This window comes from Taudactylus pleione, unplaced genomic scaffold, assembly GCF_031769625.1.
Source record: "Taudactylus pleione unplaced genomic scaffold, aTauple2 ptg000244l, whole genome shotgun sequence".
Lineage (NCBI taxonomy): Eukaryota > Metazoa > Chordata > Amphibia > Anura > Myobatrachidae > Taudactylus > Taudactylus pleione.
The window spans coordinates 322892-342355 of record NW_028284646.1 but is presented as its reverse complement, the minus strand read 5'-3'; the positions used below and the strand labels follow the sequence as shown (position 1 = coordinate 342355).

Sequence of the window (19464 nt, the reverse complement as noted above, 5' to 3'; positions counted from 1 at the left end):
CATTAGATGTGGAGTGCTAAGAAAGAAAAATTAGATGGACAGCAATATTGTGGGTGAACTGAAGAGGGACGAGGTAGGATATCGGTTCGTGAAAAATAGGTTAAAATAAGGAAGGCATGAGATGATGAATGCTTGAATGAGAGTTTTAATTTCTTTAAATGATCATGGAAATGTTAAGTAGGTGAAAGTGACTCTATGGGGGGCTAACAAGATGGCAGAGTCCAGGATGACACCCAAACAGTAGACTTGGGGGACAGAGGAAGAAGCGGTATTATTAATGTAAAGTGACAAGAGGGGAGCAAATTGAAATTGGAAGAGTAGAAAGACAATGACTTCAGGTTTACAGATGATAAGTGTAAGGAACTTCTGGGTCATTCCAGTGGAGATGGCCAACAAGACCTGGTGATATGGGAAAAAACAGAAGGGGAAGATCCAGGGGGATAGATGTAATGTTAAATGTAAATAGCATACAGTTGTTAATAGAGGCTAAAGGAGGCTTAGCCTTGGAGAGATATAAAGTGAAGATATTTTCTCTACAAGGCTTAGTACATCTACCCCCAAATGATGTACTGAATTTTCTAATTAATTGGTGAGCTATATTTACAATATGCACTCTGCAGTGTGTGCAGGTCACCTCTTCATTTTGATAATGACAGGCAGTTGGAGAGGAGTCCCAGACCTAAGGACTCACAGTAGAATGCAGCATGCATTTGCTAGCTGCTGCCCCTGTGGATGGCGCCCCTCGGCAGGCCAGGCTCCCAATCCCAGTTCCAGAGAAAGTAAGAGTCTGAAAATTGGGAGGACACTGCATCTGCTAGGGGCAGTGCCCCATCAGCAGGCAGCAGGCTCCTCTCCCAGGCATCCTCATATATATATATATATATATATATATATATGTATATATATATATGTACAGCGGGTAAAATAAGTATTGAACACATCAACATTTTTCTCAGTAAATATATTTGTAATGGAACTATTGTAATGAAATTTTCATCAAATGTCAGCAACAACCCATGCTATACACACATGCAAGGGTATCCCTTGAAGAAGTCCAAGAGAGGGATGAAACACATTGGAGGCTCCTATATTTCTACCTTTCATGAACTTACCACTTTTTATGACCAGATAAGCCATTTTTATCCTTATTTATTGGTGTTGTTTTTATGCACTTTTCAAAATATATTTTTTCTTGTATATGTATATTTATTTGTGGATTTTATGCACATTATGCCTTACATGCAGGGGGTCAGTCCTTTTAGTCTTGAATTAAAATTGTCATATATTTTATATATGATTTTAAGACTATTATTTTATTGCACATATGTATAATTATTGGTAATCTATGTACTGGTGTACATATAAAACAATTATATATAAAGGTTCTTACAAACACTGTGAATTGCACTTTATTATTTATCACTGTTAGATTACTAAAGAATAATAAGTAATTTGGAAATATTTTTTAGATATTTTTTGTTTTTTAATATTCCTATTAATTATATTTACACATCCAGCACTTTACTTTTTACACTCAGCACTTTATATTGTGAAGTCACTGCTTGATATACATGGATATATGCCCCCTTAATTTTTTTGGGCACGCTCCATCACCACACGCAGATTGCCCCTGTGGGCACAAAAATATCAAATTAATATTATTCTTTACAGTGGAACTACAGGCCCCAACAGGGATTTATCAAACCCTGGAGAGAGATAAAGTGAATAGAAATAAAGCACCAACCAATCGGCTCCTGTCATTTTTTAAATAGCCAGTAAAATGGCAGTTTGACTAATTTATTGGTACTTTATCTCTCTCCACTTTATCTCCAAAGGTTTGCTAAATCTTCTCTATGTTTATAACATTTGTATCAAAAAATGTTTAGCTGCAGATGAATCAGATATCAAAAGTTTTGACAAGAATATGTTTAAGCAACTAACCTTATGTTGCCATCAGCTATTTTCAGTATTAGATATTATCATTTAAAAAAAAATGTTTTCTTATTTAATGAATTACACTTACAAAATTAAAAGATAAAAATCCCCTACAGACTTCTTCCTTAAAATCTATTATACACAGCCTCCTACCACATAGTGAGCTAAAACTGGCACATAAAACAGTCTTTAGATCCTGGAACGTCCTCTCAAGTCCTGTGCATGGGCAAACGCAGAGGGGGTTTCCATCTACCTGGAAACCCCCCTCCCCAGCACACACATCACCACAGTAGAAATAGTAATATAATAGAATTTTGGGCACTTCCTCATTTTTGCTGCCCCTTGCTGGAGGCGCTGGTTACGCTACTTGCATATCTTCACTAGTCATTGAAGATACGTAAGTAGCGTAAAGATCAGCCAGTGTCCAACGTCATTCCCTACCATCCAAGTGGGCATAGAGGGGAAGATATCCTTGTGGCGAGCGAAGCGAGCCACCGTGCCCGCAGCACGGCGAGCAAAGGGGGCCAAATGATGGGGGCCATTTGGCAAGGGGCCAAATGATATTTCCTCATCCTTATGTTACTTACGTATCTTCACTGACTAGTGAAGATACGTAAGTAGCGTAACCAGCGCCTCTAGCAGGGGGCCGCAAAGATGAGGAAGTACCAAATTTTGCTAGTGTTGCATGTTCTTCTCAGTATCACAAATGAAAGAAATAGCACCACCTGTGGCTCTTTTAACATGTATCAGACAGTAATAAATAACCTGTGCACCAGCTAGGAGATCTGGAAAACATGCACTAATAGGGATGCACTGCTATAGAGCCCAATATGTACATATATGTCCAGGGCAGTGCTAGGTTCTTCTGCTGCTCCTCCAGGCTCCAGGACTTCCTCCAATAATCTGGAATTGTGCACACATCTAAAATAAAAACATCCAGCTCAGGAAGGATGGCCCTACTGTGGCATCTAATTGCTTATTGTGATCGCTGGTCCTGTATATGCTGAAATTATGATACACAGTACACTTTGTATGACGCACAATAAAACTGGTTGAGTACTAATTCTGCCCTCTTCATGGACTGGCCACACTCGCTCTAAAATCGGTTATCGGTGTCAACTTTAGTGTACTGTATATCTAGCAAATAATTGCATTGGGATTATGTTCATATTTTGATCAAAACATTTACGCTTGCAGCCTGTCATCAAGGGCACCAAATTTTTCTAAATTCCTACACTACCATAAATCCCTAACACCATTAAATTGCAGGTACAGCAAATACACCTCACCTCTCAGGTACCGAGGGTAACATATAGACAAATGCTGGCTTGTGAGCTACATCTAACTAAGCATAATATACCCTTGATTGAAAGCAGCTACGATACAAACACACACAGACTGTCATTCACTCTGCGCACAAATCCTCACTGCGACCACCGTTGGTCAATTGATGAGTTGAGTGCATGATAGTGAGGATGAGATATATAATGTATGAATAAAATAAAATGATTAGTAATGAATAATAGTAATGTAATCAATTTGTTATACCTATTCTTTCACATAAAACAATGTTTTCCTTATTTAGGTCCTAAAAGAATTATGTCGCATTTCTATCATTTTAAAAGTTCTTAATATACACATGGTTGATACATTTACTCCTAAGAGCTGTTTATATAATAGCCTGCAGTCTGCAGGCATCGGCGGGTTTTGTGCGAGACTGCACAATGTTTTAAAGTAACAGCCACTTAAAAGGCAAATTCAACCTGATTTTGTCTTTTAAATAACTACTACTTTAAAACATTGGGCAGTCTCACACAGAATTCGCTGATGCCTACAGTCCACATGCTATTATATTTACCCCTTAGTCTCTCCAGACAATGACATGTTCCCACACACACTTCCAAAAAAGTCAGAATGATGAGTGGTATTTGATGTATATAGCATGTAACAATTTATGTATTAACATTTATTTATACAGCATCAGCATATATTCCAGTTCTTTATAATTGGAAACAAACAACTTAATGAAATGAGACTGGGTAATAACAGACAGACAGAGGTACAGTAAGAGGGTCATGCACAATGTATAGGATAGTACGGTAGGAGTGTGATGCATGGAGATACAGGTAAGTGTCACACAATGCACATTAGTCCTGCCAGGGTAAAAAGTGCTTTGTGGGACTAATAGATCCATTCACAGAGCAATGTTACGTCTGGGGGTTATAGGGTTATTTGAGCATGGAAAGAGAACACACCTGTCTTATGTGAGATGGAAGTAGGGTAGACAGCCTAGAGGTTAGGGGGTAGCTTTTGAATTTGATAAGCTTGTCTGAAGATATGAGGTTTTGGGAATGATTTGGGCTAGAAGAAAGCCTTATTGGGCAAAGGAGAGCATAACACAGAATGGGTGCAACCTTTAAAAAGTCCTATAATTGGTAGTTGGACCAAATGAGAGAGACAGAACAGAATGATCAAGTTGGGAGATATTTAGAAACAAGTGAAGATATGTGTGTTAGTGCAGTGTTGTTTCTGACTTTTGAAGATAATTACTCAAACTAATAGAAGATTCTATTGTAGATCTGGTTATCCGTGTAATGAAAACTGCTAATTTGAGGATATGACCCATTTATTACCATATAGCAAGATAGATTAAGATACAAGAGGACAGAATTACATGGCAGAAGAGTCTTTCAAAGAAATTAGACGTGTTCTCTTCTGTCCATGACTGTGTATATTAATTATAACAATTGTTTGTTGGAATAAAGAGTCAGTGAATGGTTAGTCTGTGAGCAAATAAGTGCTCTATTTCACCCTTCTTGTAGGAACAGTACATTTCTAAAAGAGAGGTAGGCAATCTCTGGCACTCAAGCTGCTGTGGAACTACACAACTGAGCATGCCCTGATACAGTTTTACTGATACTAGGGGGGCATATGTACTAAGTGATAAATTGAAGAGTGATAAACTACCAACCAATTAGCTCCTAACTGTCATTTTTCAATGACAGCCTGTAACGTGACAGGAGCTAAGTGGCTGGTATGTTATCACTTTTCAATTTATCACTTTCCAGAGCTTAGTACATCTCCACCACTGTGCTAAAACTATGGCAGGGCATGCTGAACCTGTCCTGTAAGATGGTTCTACATTGTAAAAAATAGACTGTCAGTTGCCTGCGTAAATCATGAACTAGTATTGGGTGACATATAAATGTTAATTAAAACCAGAAACCAGTACACATACTCTTTCAGCTTTGTCTTTATTTTCTATGAGTCACTTAACCTGCAGTGCCATCTGAATTAAAGTCTGCTATGTTGTTAGAGCTTCCAAAATGTTTACTTCTATGCTTAATGAATTCATAGCTGTTCTCTGCATAATCTGGAGCAAGGGATGAAGAAATGCCTTTTTTATGGTGGAATTATCAGAAGCAAGTAACTCCCTTGTTTGGCTTATGTCCTTATATTTAAAATCTAAAACATAATTAAAGCATAATGTGGGGAATATCATTACGTTACTTCTAATTCATCATCATTAATCACTGGTCTTAATCGCTATTCACACTTCATGCTCAGTTGTCATTAATCATACATTTAAATCACTTGTCTCAAATTTCTAACAAGTACTCCTCTATCCACTAATTCCATTACAAATAACACATACTGTATCACATACCACAACAGAGATGCAATCGGGAAACCGGCTGACGTGATCCCGACAGCTGGCTTCCTGACTGCTTTTTCCCTGCGTGGGTTAAATGACAGGCATCTATATCTAGATGCCTGTCATTTTCCCGACACTGGGAGACAGGCGCCCGGCATCCCGATCGAAGGGATGCCGGGCGCCGCAAGCAGACAGCCGTGGTGGGGGAGGGTTGGTTTAGCACACCTGGGGGGGACTTAGGGTTAGGCACCCCCCCAGGAGGTCTAGGGTTAGGCTAGGGGGAGGGAGGGTTAGGGTTAGGCACCCCCGGGGGGGACTTAGGTTTAGGCAGCGGGGAAGGGGGGGGTTAGGGTTAGGCACTTACAGGGGGGATTAGGGTTACGCATTTGGGAGGGTTAGGGGGGTTTGGTTAGGTTAGTTATTACTTACCTCAGGATGATCGGGATCTCCGGCGCTGTCGGGCTGCCACTGCCAGGATCTATTCATCTGTCGGGCTGCCAGGAATCGAACCGCCGGTTCATACCGATTCCCCACAACACGCTTCTTATAAACACGCGTTACAACTTTAGTTGTTTGTTTAACAATGACTTAAAATGGATGTTGTAAATAATCAGTAGTATAAAGCTGGCCACACACACGGTGATATTTTACCCAATCTGGCCAATTCCAACACATTGTAATGACAGATCGTGTAAAATATGGCCAAATTTAGAGTAAATCGTGAGTCCCCACTCACAATCACGATGCGATGCGTGTCCCCGCTGGTCGCACATCACATCGTCAGATCTGCCATGCAGTAGGGTAGAGCTGACAAACTAGGAGGCGATGCACTGTGAAAGTCTGACTGCAGGAGAGATCGTTTGAAGATTGGACACCAAATCGTGTGCAGATCGTGTACAGAGCTGCCGGGGAGAGTTTCAAGGGAAATCGTACACATCGGCTCTTCGTGTGCAGATCATTATGTGTGTGGGCAGCATTAGAATATAGTAGGGAATCTCTTGCCCGTTATCGCAAAGTGTAGTTTATCTAGACAGTAACCATACGTACGAAGCAAACTTAATTTACAAAACGAAATCATATTTATAGATTATGTAAGAACATTCTCTTTTATACAACAGTTTAATACTTTTTAATAATAATATTGTGTAGGGTTAGAATGAATACTGAATATTGAATGTTGTTATACACAATTAGTAATTTAGTGAGAAATTATTTATTGTATCTCTCTTTTTAGACTGTATCAGTTTCAGTTTCTGTGCTGACGCTCAGTTGCATAGCCTTGGATAGATGGTATGCAATTTGCCATCCATTAATGTTTAAAAGTACTGCCAAGAGAGCAAGAAACAGCATTATCATTATTTGGATTGTGTCCTGCGTTATAATGATCCCCCAGGCGATTGTTATGGAGTGTAACAGCGTGTTTCCAGATTTAGCCAACAAAACAATTTTATTCACAGTCTGTGATGAGCGCTGGGAAGGTGAGTGATCTGCAATATTATTCATGTCATTATTGTAGAATTGAATTATTGTTATTCATATTAAAACTGCATTCTAGCATTATGGGGGAGATGTGAGTAAGGATGCAAATCCAATTTGATAGCTAAAATATGTGTTATTAACTGATAAGTTATAACAAAAATAATAATAAATATTAGAAATAAACATTGCCCACTAGTGGAATGCATACACCAGCTCACACATACAAGCAGTGTATTGGTATGGCTCATGCATGCAGGTACTGTTTTGGTACTGTATGATGTCTCTTTAGTTTCAAAATGATACAGGTTGAGTCTCCCATATCCAAAATGCTTGGGACCAGGGGTATTTTGGATAACGGAATATTCTGTATTTTGGAATAATTGCATATCATAATGAAATATCTTGGGAATGGGACCCCAATATACACACAGAATGTATATATGTGTTATATGCACCTTATACACATAGCCTGCAGCTCATTTTATACAATATTTTCAATAATTTTGTGGCTCAAGCAAAGTTTGTGTACATACATGAAATAAATTTATGTTTCATTTACACACAGCCTGAAGGTAATTTTATACCATATTTTTAATAATTTGTGCCTTAGACAAAGTTTGTGTACATTGAACCATCAAAAATCAAAGGTTTTATTATTTCAGTCATGCCAAAATTATTCCGTAATTCGGAATATTCCGTATTTCGGAATATTTGGATATGGAAGACTCAACCTGTAACATACAGTACTGTATGCTGGAAATAATACCGTACATGGTGCACTCCCATCAATATTTCTTTGCCTTTCTACTGTGAACAAGGTTATGGAGCCATGCCCTGTTTTTAAGGATTAATATGGTAGTAAGTATCTAAGCTTGAATTAAGATATTTTTTGTTTGAAATAATAAAGGGGCATTGTAGCCTGTGTTTATTTGGAATTAGTATGTATTACTGCTGGCCGCACGGCCGGCGGTTCAAATCCCGATGCTGGAAGCCTGGCTGGTGTGAAGATCCTGAAAGCGGATTTAGGTAAGTAACGCTATCCCTACACCCCCTTAACCCTAACCCTCTCTTAGGGGTGCCTAACCCTAACCTCCCCCCTTCATGCCTAACCCTAACTCCCCTGCTAAGTGCCTAAACCTATCCCCCATCCCCACAGCCTAAACTTAAGTCTCCCGTGGGGGTGCTTAACCCCCCCTTTCCCTAGCTTAACCCTCCTGGGGGGGTTGCCTAACCCTAAGTCCCCCCAGGAGCCCTGAAACCTAACCCTCTCCCCCCCGGCAGCTGTCTGTGCCCGGCTTACCTTCGTTCGGTATGCTGGGCGTTGGGCTCCCGGTGTAGGTCTAATAACAGCCGTCGGGATTTCTACGCTTGTCATTAGTACCCTGCCAGGATTTGACAGTCGGGAAGCCGGCGATCGGCATTTCTACCATAGGCTTCCTGACTGCATCCCGTTTATTTGTGTAGACCAGTGGGTAGCTATGTATGTTTGGACTTGAATGGGCAATAAAGGTGAAATAATGCACAAAAAGTTTTTTTCTGCATTGTTTTGATGATAAATTACTACTCTTTGTTTGTCATTACATTGGTTTGCAAAGGAGCATGAATGCTAGTCAATATAGATCTAGTAGAAATCAATCAAGTTGCAAAACTATTTTTATTATAAGAAACACCAGGTAACATAATGGCTTGGCAAAGGGCTGTTGACTAAAACATTGCTACTTAATTGATGCAAGAAAGATCTTTTTGCATCTTTATTCAATTTAGATACTACTGTTCTTATGGATCTATATTGCTGTGGGTCATTATGGATCTAAATCTCAGTGTGCCTCTGCTGACATAAGAAAGGTGTTCTGACAATGGATTGCTGGGTGATGACTAGTTATAGAAAATAACTGTATAATTTGACAATTTATAGAGGCAGCTCTGCTGTTCCCTTGTTACGGATTTGGCGGAACCAGCTGATGCAAATTGTCACTACAGTAACTTATCATGAGTGAATTGGGAGAAATCACATTCAAATTAGTTCATGGGAGCAACATACATGCAGGTAGGAAACACCCATTATAGCAACAGAAAAAATGAGCACATGTACTGCATGTCAAAGAAGCCATGTTTAGTTGCATTAAATCAGATATGATACTGCCAGAGCTTCTGGAAGATCTATTGGGCCCAATACTTGGAAGCATGGTCAAGTGTTTGAGACCCACTGAAGGGGCAAAGTCACACCATCTTGGGGGCATGGTTGTACCTGCTTGGCAACTCAAGCCCTAGGACAGTCCTGGACCAGGTACTTTATAGCATCATCCCCCCACCTTTGGCACATCTGGATATTGCCACCATATTCTTTTGCTACAGTTATGACATATACATTTGATATAAAGAAGCTACAAGTGGCTAGTGTAAATCAAACAAAAAGTATAATTAGTTAAATGTGGAAGCAGGTACATCATATCATTCTACCTCAAACAGGTACATTTACCGCATAAATCCCACACAAAAACCAGTAGCTGTCCCCATAAATTGCTGATGAAATGAAGGCCAAACTGTTGACCTATAAGAGAATACAAATCTAGGAACAGTAACTAATGGTCAAGTATTATTTTCTGGTTACTGAATCAAACAGGATTTGGGGGGACCAAACCAAATTATACAGATTATACACATCTATAAATAGAGATTATTATACAGTTGGGGTTTCATAAAGGTATCCTACCAGTTTTCATATGATAACTTAGTGTTCAAAGAGGATAGGTAACTGTGTGCTCATTAATTGTCATGTACTCCTTAGCCTCTTCTTGATGAGTTTATGCTGGCATGCTTTGGACTGATCACACCCCAACATCAGTAACAGTAATTATTTATGCAGTGCTCACACAAATTGTACTATTTTCAGATTACTTTTTTCAGATAATACTGTACCATTAGTTTACTTATTTATCTTCATGCAACAAAGAAAATCTACCAGTTTTCATCAACATTGCAAGAAAGCAAATTAAAAGTAAATGTGTTCATGTTTATTCTAACCACCACCAAGACATATGTGGTTCTTGTTTAAATTAATTAATTCATTATTCCCAAACAACATAACGCCTTAATAATAAAATCGGCACATAAAAGTTATAAAGCATTTTTTATAGGTTTAAATTTTTGCTCCCGTATCCATGGACTAAATTATGATTTCTACAGTGCAAGGGTGAGGCACTCATGGTGAGCACACATAGTCTTAAGAGAATAGATTCTCAGTGGTCACATCATTCTAAAAAAGAAGACTTTCCTCTTTCAAAAAGCATACCCTTGTCTGTGGGTGCTAGCATGAAAGAGAGAGAGCACTTTAATACTCTCTCTTCACCATTTTGTGGCTTTTGAAAGTGTAGTTAATGGAGTGAGTGGGGCTTAATTATATAATCACACCCCAGCACAATTATGTCCTCAAGTTCCAACCTTTTCCTACTTTCAGCTGCTTCAAATAAAAAGGAGGGACTTTTTGGCCACTTAACCCACACCCTCTCATTTGAATTCCTGCAGTGCTAAGGATGAGTCCTTCTCATACATAGCAGTGAAGGGGTCCATTCATTGTTCATGTTATGTAGACCTATTTAGCCTTTTGAAAAGTAGTTAAAAGTCAAGATAAAGACAATGACTTTTATAAGTATACTGATATTAAAAACTATTCTCTTGGAAGGGAGTCAGTGGAAAAATTATTCTCAAAATCTGAAGATGCAATGCAGTTTTTAAAAATTCCTAAAACTCATGCAATGTGAACTTAAAAAATACATTTCTAATCTTAAATTATACTAGGGATGTGCAATAAAATGACAAAACAATAATTATGTTAAAGTGAGTTTTTGCACAGAAGTGAAGGACATAAATTAAAAGTTGTAAAAGAATATTGAACTGTTATAATTGTAGCGAGTTAGCATTTATTTGACATTTTACTTGACATTTTGCAATTTGCAGTATGCGTTGTGAGCAAAAGATCATCTGTAATGTCAAATTTAACTAAACTTTCATACAAATAAAATATTGCCTTCAAAATTAAAGAGTAACAATTGTTACTTTATGTATTGGAATACAAAAGTAAAAAGCCTACATTACACCCATTAAGTATTTTTTCTATTGGTAATGCATATTATTTGCTGTGTATTATATTAAAATTGTAGTCAAAACTTACAAAAGCAGCCAAATATAAAAATCAATGTAATGTGTAAGATAAATGCTTGTCAAGTGCAATGACTTTAACGCTAATTATTAGTTAATGGACTTGAATATACAATTAAATATCAAGGGTGTCAAAGCACATAAGACAGACTATGCAGCAAATGCATCTCACCTGATTAAAGTGTATTTTAAATTAATGGAAATAACTAAACAAATAGTATAACATTCTTACAGGAAAATATTTATTTTTATGTTAAACAATGATAACATAATATTTTATTCAATATAAGCTAAATTATCCACAATAAAATTAAATTAAGGTTTTTATTATTTTTATACTAAATACACTAAAGTATCCACAATATATGATTCAAATATTAGTTGAAAGCAAATCGGATATAGATGCCCCCTCTTTGTAGGCACAGAAATAATTAGTTTATGGAAAAGTTGCACTTATCTCTACTTTTGGAACATGATTTAGAGATAGACAGCATTGCACAGAATCAGCGACTGTGCAATACCGTCCAACAAAATATAAATGCAGCAGTAGGTGCCTGTATGAAATAGACACCTCCTTGCTGCATTTCCAATCTGAGTTCCTTGGATCACCATCGTAACCACTGTGACCGATGGTCATAATGGTTGCTCCATTGGCAAGGAAATCGGCGTCCACCTGTCCCTCGCAGATAACAGGAGCAACACTCCTCTGTTTCAGGGAATGGTGGCCAGCCACGCTCACACTCTGCCCCCCAAATTTCAGTGAGATCTGCACATGCGCAGACCCCTAAACATCTCTGAATCAGGCCCTTGGTTTGGTAGTCATCATCATCACTAATGTGTACTTGAACCAGCCAATGCTTGTTGAAAATGATATTCATTTAAACAGGCAAACAGTATTTATGGCTCCAGCCAACTCTGCAAACATCAACTCACAGTTGCATCAAAATGTCCTTTGAACTTTATGTGAGAAGACCCTATTAGAGACCGGCTGCAGCCCTAAGGTGCAAGTGAAGCGCATGAGTCTGCATCATTCATACTTGAAAACACTTGATTCTGGAGAATGAGCGGTACCAAAACAAACTATATGCTCTACAAACTGGCATACGTTCAGTTCTGCATCAGGCCCACAGTCTGTAAAATTGCATGACTACATGACTCTTTAGCCTTGAAGAATTTGGAGTTAATGCTAAGCATTAATCTATAATGGGGCACACACTGTGCATGCTGTCGTCAATGAAGTCAGTTATTAATTCACTTCAGAGAATAGCTCCATTCTGTAAAGAATACGGTAGCCTGATGACAACATGGGCCCTCATTCAGAGCCGTACGCTCTGAGCAGAGCGCACGCTCTGAATGAGGGCCGCCCTCCACCCACAGCCTATACGAGCGTGCAGTTTGATGGCCGCGATGGTCTTGACCATCGCGACCATCGCCACTGCGAGCCGGAGCCTGCGGTTGAGTTTTTCAACCGCAAGGCCCGGAGTGATTTTGGCTCTATCAGAGGCAAAATCACTCCCACTGACATCACTAGTGATATCAGTGGGCCGGCTTTTGACGGTAGGCGTTACCTTGGGAACGCCCCCGTCAGGGAGGCATGCCCCCGGCACGCCCACCAAAGGGGGCCTGCTGTCAATCAACATCGACAGCACGCCCACTTTGATCAGACACAACGAGCGAAGGAAAGTCCTTCGCTCGTCGCGTCTGGCGCATGCGCACGACGGAGCTCCCGCCGTCGTGCGCGTGCGCAGTGCACAACATCGACCCACTTGCGAGCGGACAGCCGCTTGCGAGTGTGTCTGAATCAGGCCCATTGTCTCTTCTAGCTGTTTAGAATGGATGATAAAAATCTTTTTGTTGAGTATATTTAAAAAAGTTATAACTTTTTTCCCTGCAGTGTTGCAAGGTTCACTTGCTTTATACAATGCCTTGCATGAGTCCAACAGTTTTAACAGCTGCTGTAGCATTTAAGATAATTCTGTATTTTATAGAATGGAACCCCAGCAGATCCAATTTAGGTATAGCAATTATTCAGAGATGCATCACTATGTGATACACAACAATTATATATAATTGCAGGGAATATGTGAGATCATGTGAAGGTATAAAAGTACTTTCATAGACACAAATATACTGTATATGTTTTTGAAATATTTGTAAAATACAGTATCAGACAATTTAAAATAACTCACCTAGTTATCCCTGGATTAAAGAAATCATTGGAATATCTTTTAGTTCAGTACATATGAAAATACTTTAATAATTGATTTACAAATGCATTACAAATAAAGACAATAGCATTCCTGAACGTGAAGCCACTAAGTAGACCCCCGGCTGTGAGAAAAAGTCACCACAGAGAAAAATTGGCAACTGAGCTGTGAATATATGCACATATTATACAGATACTGTCACCATCTTGGTATTCTGTAGATCCGATCAGGGACCCTTAGGTATGACGAATGTGCATAGGAATGAGGCGGCTTAATAATACTTTGGTTCATGGGTATAAACAGGAGAGTAGGCACACTAGTTACAATGTAGGAACCACAGGCTAGTGATATGCATGGATACCGAACTGGAACTGGAGTGAACAGATCAGTTCCACTGGGCAACCCTTTGCCTAGTGACCTGCGAAGGCCAGCAAGACCAGCTATATACTCCTGAGACAATGGTGAACTCCAGGACTCAGAACAATATAGTACTGGTAGATAGGAACTCAGAATTGAGGCCAGGAATCTGAGACTAATGTAGTCAGAGTACAGCTTGAGGAAGCTGTAACTCTGGTACTGCTCTGATGCAAGATCTGTAACTGGAACCCAAACAGGAACTCAGAAACTGAGAGTCAGGATAAGTAATACAGGTTACTGAATACCTCAATTTACAGACTGTATATTGCAAAATGAACCATAGCCCTGGAACCAGCACCCTTCTCTGAACCAGCCCAAGACAATAGCACAGCACAGGGAAACCACTGAATTGGTAACTTGCATGCACTGTGCCAGCAGAATGATGAAATGAAGACTGCGGCTGCACTTGCCGGCTCTCCACTAAGGAGTAACTAGTTGGTATGCAGTGTTGTAGTTGTCACGCTGACAGGTGAGGATACAGAGGGGTAGATGGTAAGCAGGTAACTGTAGTCTTGCCGACTGAATGAATTGTTAGGAGTAGATCCGTATGCAGTGTGGATGCTGTGGCGCTGACAGGTGATAATACACAGTGGCAGATGGTAAGCAGGTAATGGTATACTTGCTGGCTGACTGACGTGGTTAGAGCAGGTCTATATGCAGCTGGGAAGCTGCAGCACTGACAGGTGATGATACACAGCAGCATATGGTAAATAGCAAGAAATCTAAGGAGTAGCAAAGAGAGTCATGAAAGACACAAACACAGGATACATCAGTAACATCTAGTAACATCAGACCCTTACGCAGAATTACAGCAAATCTGACCTGACTAAGAATTTGCAACTCTTGTCGCACGGAGTGAGTACTGCGAATGTCGCTGCAGTGGCTAATTTATGCATGTCCAGGAAACAGTGTTCAAATGGACAGACACGCCTGCATTTCTTTGACCACTCCCCCATCACCACCCCCAAACGCTGGCATCCTGTCACTCATTCGGGGGAAATTAGGGTTAGGCACCACTGGGGGGGATGTTAGGGTTAGGCACCCTGGAGAGTTAGGTTTTGGTTGTGGGAAGGGGGGATTACTTACCGCCACTGTCAGGATTCAGCTCCTTTGGGCTTCCAGCGGCTAGTCAGCCGCCGGTATTTCATACCCACCTGTAGCAAGGACCTAGGTGCTGCACAGCCTCTCCATCATCTAGCATGGTGATAATCAGGTGTGCTTCTACACCTAGCTTTATATATTTCCAAGGAGTCGGGCTGGAAGGTGGAAATTATTCCAGTGTTTTCTGTTGACATAAAGGGCTTTATTTGCAGGAAAGCGCCAGGAAATTTTAGAAAGGAAGTGTGGGATTGAACCGGAATACTGGACACTTGGATTGAACCAGAATACTGGACACTGGGATTGAACCAGAATACTGGACACCGGGATTGAACAGGAATGCTGAACACTGGGATTGAACCAGAATGCTGGACACCAGGATTGAACCAGAATGCTAGACACCGGGATTGAACTGGAATACTGAACACCGGGATTGCCTCGGAACAGCTGAGGCCAGGAGCGCTGGTGATGGGAACTACGCTGGTAGTCACTGTGTTGAAGAATCCGAAGAAATAATCTAACATCCTGCTGCAGGATACAGAAAACAAAGCACTGGCACCAGCAGACTACCAAGAAGTTCCTTATATACTCCTGGACCATTGGGATTAGGCTGCTGAGGTCAGTTGGTCTGGGAGCAGCACTCTGAATGGTGATGGAGAGTCAGGTGACTGAGTCCAACATGGTTGCACCCATACTGAGTTGTGGACGGAGCTCTGGTGTGCAGTCTGAGTTCTAGTAAACTGTGGAAGTGTAGAGAATAACAGGCACTGAGAGCAAATGCATCTAAATAATCTTTGCAGCTCAAGACCAGCACTACTAATTGGACTGCAAACACTGTTCTAATCAGTAATCTGCAGGCTTCACAGACAGAAGAACTCAGGTGAATAATCAGCCTGGAAGGAATAGCAGAGTCTCATGCTCACACGGGAGGTGTTGCAGCCTGCATACTGAACAGAATTCCCAGGCAAATCAGAATATCCTGACACACAGGACAGGTGGCGTAGGTAAATCACAATACAAACTAATAGCATATGAGAGAAATTAATCAGGATCGTGACAGAGTTGAGTTGTGTTGAGTTAGCTAGGTTTCAATATCATGCAGGCTCTGAAAATCAACTGATCTGATAATGTACAGTCTAGTGTGAGTTATGAATCATAAATAGTGTACTGAGTGAACAGCCCGGTATCACCTTAACAAAATGGCTTTCGAAAGTGATTTGTTTTTGCATTTATTTATGTCTAAGAAAAGGTCTTCCTGGCAGAAATAGTCTACAAAACTTGCCTGATATGTGCAGATTCATACACTTAAGGCTGCATGTCTGAAGATGGTGGTTGGCTACTTGCTACTATTGGGATGATGTCAGGGTGAAGGTGGCAGTGTAGGATTGATCAATTTCATTATAATCTACGAAGTGAGGCATAGTCCTATCTCTATAATGAAGTAGCTGGAGAACCCTTGGATTGTGAAGTATTTGTCAAAAGAGACTCAAAATAGTCTCAATGGATAGAATAATGCAGGCTTGTCTATGAGCTCTGGAAGAATATTTTCAGATTCTTGGCCACAGTTCCTACCTATAAGTAAATATGTTCTCAATGTATATGGGCTTTTACTATTTTTCCTTCTGCATGGATCCAGTGGTCAAATTGCACTCTGCACTGTTTGTGGACCCAACCATCATTCTTGAATTAATTTCATTCCAATTTCCTTTGGCATGACTTAATTTTTTCAGGGGTCAACCAGGCATTGCTGGGGTTAAAAAAATAATCTCTCATAAAATGCTAATCAACTTGTTTGTTGCTGAGTCCCGATGCAAACAAAGGAGTGATAGCCTTGCTGTGAGGATTTCACATATTCTGAAGTAAGATACCAAAGGAATCAGTTAAGAACTAAATTAGAGTTTGACGGTGTGCGTTTATAGTTTATTTATTTTTCACAAGGTATGTGTTTTGTTCCATCATTTCCAAGATGCACTGCTGGTGCCAATGGGCTCTTGATAATTGAGATACTGGCACTTGTAGTTCTTCAAATGCCAGCATGCCCTGATAGCCATGGGTGTATTGGAAATTGTAGTAGTGCAAGCACCAGTACCTAACCACTTTTAGGTGACCAGGGCTTGTTGGACCAGTGACTATAACTTTAATTTATGTAATTCTCCCAAACCCAACAATCTAAGGTTTGTGAAGAGACCTAGTGATATCCTAGGGCTGAGAGACCCATCTTTTATTTGTGGACCTCATCCTTCTGGGAATAGAACCACATGCTGACAGGCATAGAATGTGTTGTTATTACTGCTGGGGTACTTCACATTGTGTGTTTCCCTGTTAAAATGCCACCAACCCTGGCTGACATAGCCTAGTGGTGGTTCCTATGCTAATTTTAATGGGCACAATTTACACCTACTGTATGTTTTTTTGGGTAATGACATCCAACTGTGCATCAGGCCTTTTATCTTTAAAAGTTGTTTCCTTCTTGCTCCATTTATTACTACAGTTATGTGGGAGGAAAATGTTTGTAAAAGGGTATAAACTAATGGACATTAGCAACAAAATGTTTTATGCAATGTGCACAATTTTAATGTTGCAACTGAAGTATGTTAAGTTCAGATGTCTTTGCTTATTGCTTTATTCTATTGTGTAATTCATTAGAATGTTTATGTTTTTATTTTAGGTGACATATACTCTAAAGTATATCACATATGTTTCTTCTTCATAACTTATATGGTTCCATTGTGCCTGATGATTTTAGCATATTTGCAAATTTTTCGTAAATTGTGGTGTCGCCAGGTAAGATCTATTTTGTATAATTTATTTCAATATTAATTTAATTATTTCTAAATTATGTTTTATTGTTGAACTATTATCATGTAAACTACTGGGATTGCATTTAAAGATGTGTTATGTGTGGCCAAAATCAGTATAGAGACTAGACGTCAGCATAATTCTGGTTTTATTTAAGTTCATTAATCAAAGTCTTTCTGTCATGATTTTGAAGAACAAAAAGGGTAAAATACTTTATTTCTTAGATAGATATTTATTTTTGCCTATACATAGTGATATGAATATTACCGTTTACTACTGTTATTCTGATCTTTATAACACTGCTGATTCCCATGCTACATGTTGAATGTTATTAACGTCAATACCATTTAATGTACTTGTGCACCACTGTTACTGTCATTTTAATAATTATTAAACAAAGTGAGTAATACATTTTGAGCAAAGGTATGACTTCAGTACATGACAATTAAATGCATGCTCGCCTGGGTACAGTTAATTTGACTCCAACTGACACATATTCTTCATGGTTAATAAAATATTGTGCAATACCTCAGCCCTTATCTAATTAAAATGATAACTTAGAACACAATCAGAAACGTATCCTAAAGACACCCAAGTGAGCAATGCAATGTACCACAGTGCCTTTCACAGTACAAAATAAATCTGGAATGAATCACCCTTTTTAAAAACCAAGTCTTTAAATTATGTAATCCTCATAGGATTTCTCTTGGTAACCAGAAGGATTGGTGTAATTAGTTCATTTGTCCTCATAGATATTTTCAGAAATGGTAACTCAACTTTCTCCTCTTAAATTTTAAGTATTCTAAAATGAACACATGTCTCCTCTCATCCTTTGCTCACACATAGGATAGGGAGAACACCCCAAGAACAGAATAGTAGCACAGAGACTTTTTGGCACATAAAATCAATTTAATAAACAAATGCACTCACAATTTGAAAATGTAAACAGTCATATAAATACTCCATAGTATGACTTCACAGGGTTGCTAAAGTGCCTACCACTCTTCTACCTTGATGTTAATTAGGAACCAGCAGATCACAGTCCCAGACACAGAGTCTGCCATAGGAAGCACCAGCCATTGGAAATTCCCTACTGTTAGTCATCAGGAGTCCATATAAATGCAACGCTTAACGTGTTTCAGACCCTTTCATGAGGAGAAAGTACAGTTAAACATTTCTGAAGATATGAGGACAAATGAACTAATTGCATGAATCCTTCTGGTTACCAATGGAAATTGTATGAGGATTACATAATTTAAGGGGTTGGATACGGGATACCAGTGCTCAGGATCCTGCCAGTCAAAAACCCAAAGCCGAAATCCTGACAGGGTTAGGATACCGAAACCTGCAGATAAGTATCCTAACTCTAACCCTACACCTAACCCTCCCTCTCCACAGCCTAAACCTATCCCTTCCCCACCCCCCACAGCCCAACCCTAACCCTCCCCCTTACCCCAATACTTACCATCGGGATGCCGGCGGTTGGTCTGCTGGTGCCGGGATTCTGACTGTTGTCAGGATTCCTGCCCCAGCATGCCATCAGCCATGATATAAACTACATCCCCATTTAAAGACTTCCTTTTACTGTTCTATTTCTGAGGAGTCTGGTATGTGATCTTCTTTATTTGCAATCCTAGCAGCAATTCTTTTTGTGCTGTTTATTGTGCATCATTTTATGATTTATATATTACTGTTACATGCTCTTCATGAGCAGAA

General features: G+C 39.6%; 1 protein-coding gene across 1 annotated transcript in view; it reads left to right on the top strand.

Moving 5' to 3' along the window:
* HCRTR2 (hypocretin receptor 2) overlaps positions 1 to 19464 on the top strand; it is a 78100-nt gene that overhangs the window by 36467 nt on the left and 22169 nt on the right. Inside the window, exons 3-4 of the mRNA XM_088479744.1 lie at positions 6825 to 7068; positions 17618 to 17733. Of these exons, the coding sequence (XP_088335870.1) occupies positions 6825 to 7068; positions 17618 to 17733 (360 nt within the window). The remainder of the gene's footprint in view (positions 1 to 6824; positions 7069 to 17617; positions 17734 to 19464) is intronic.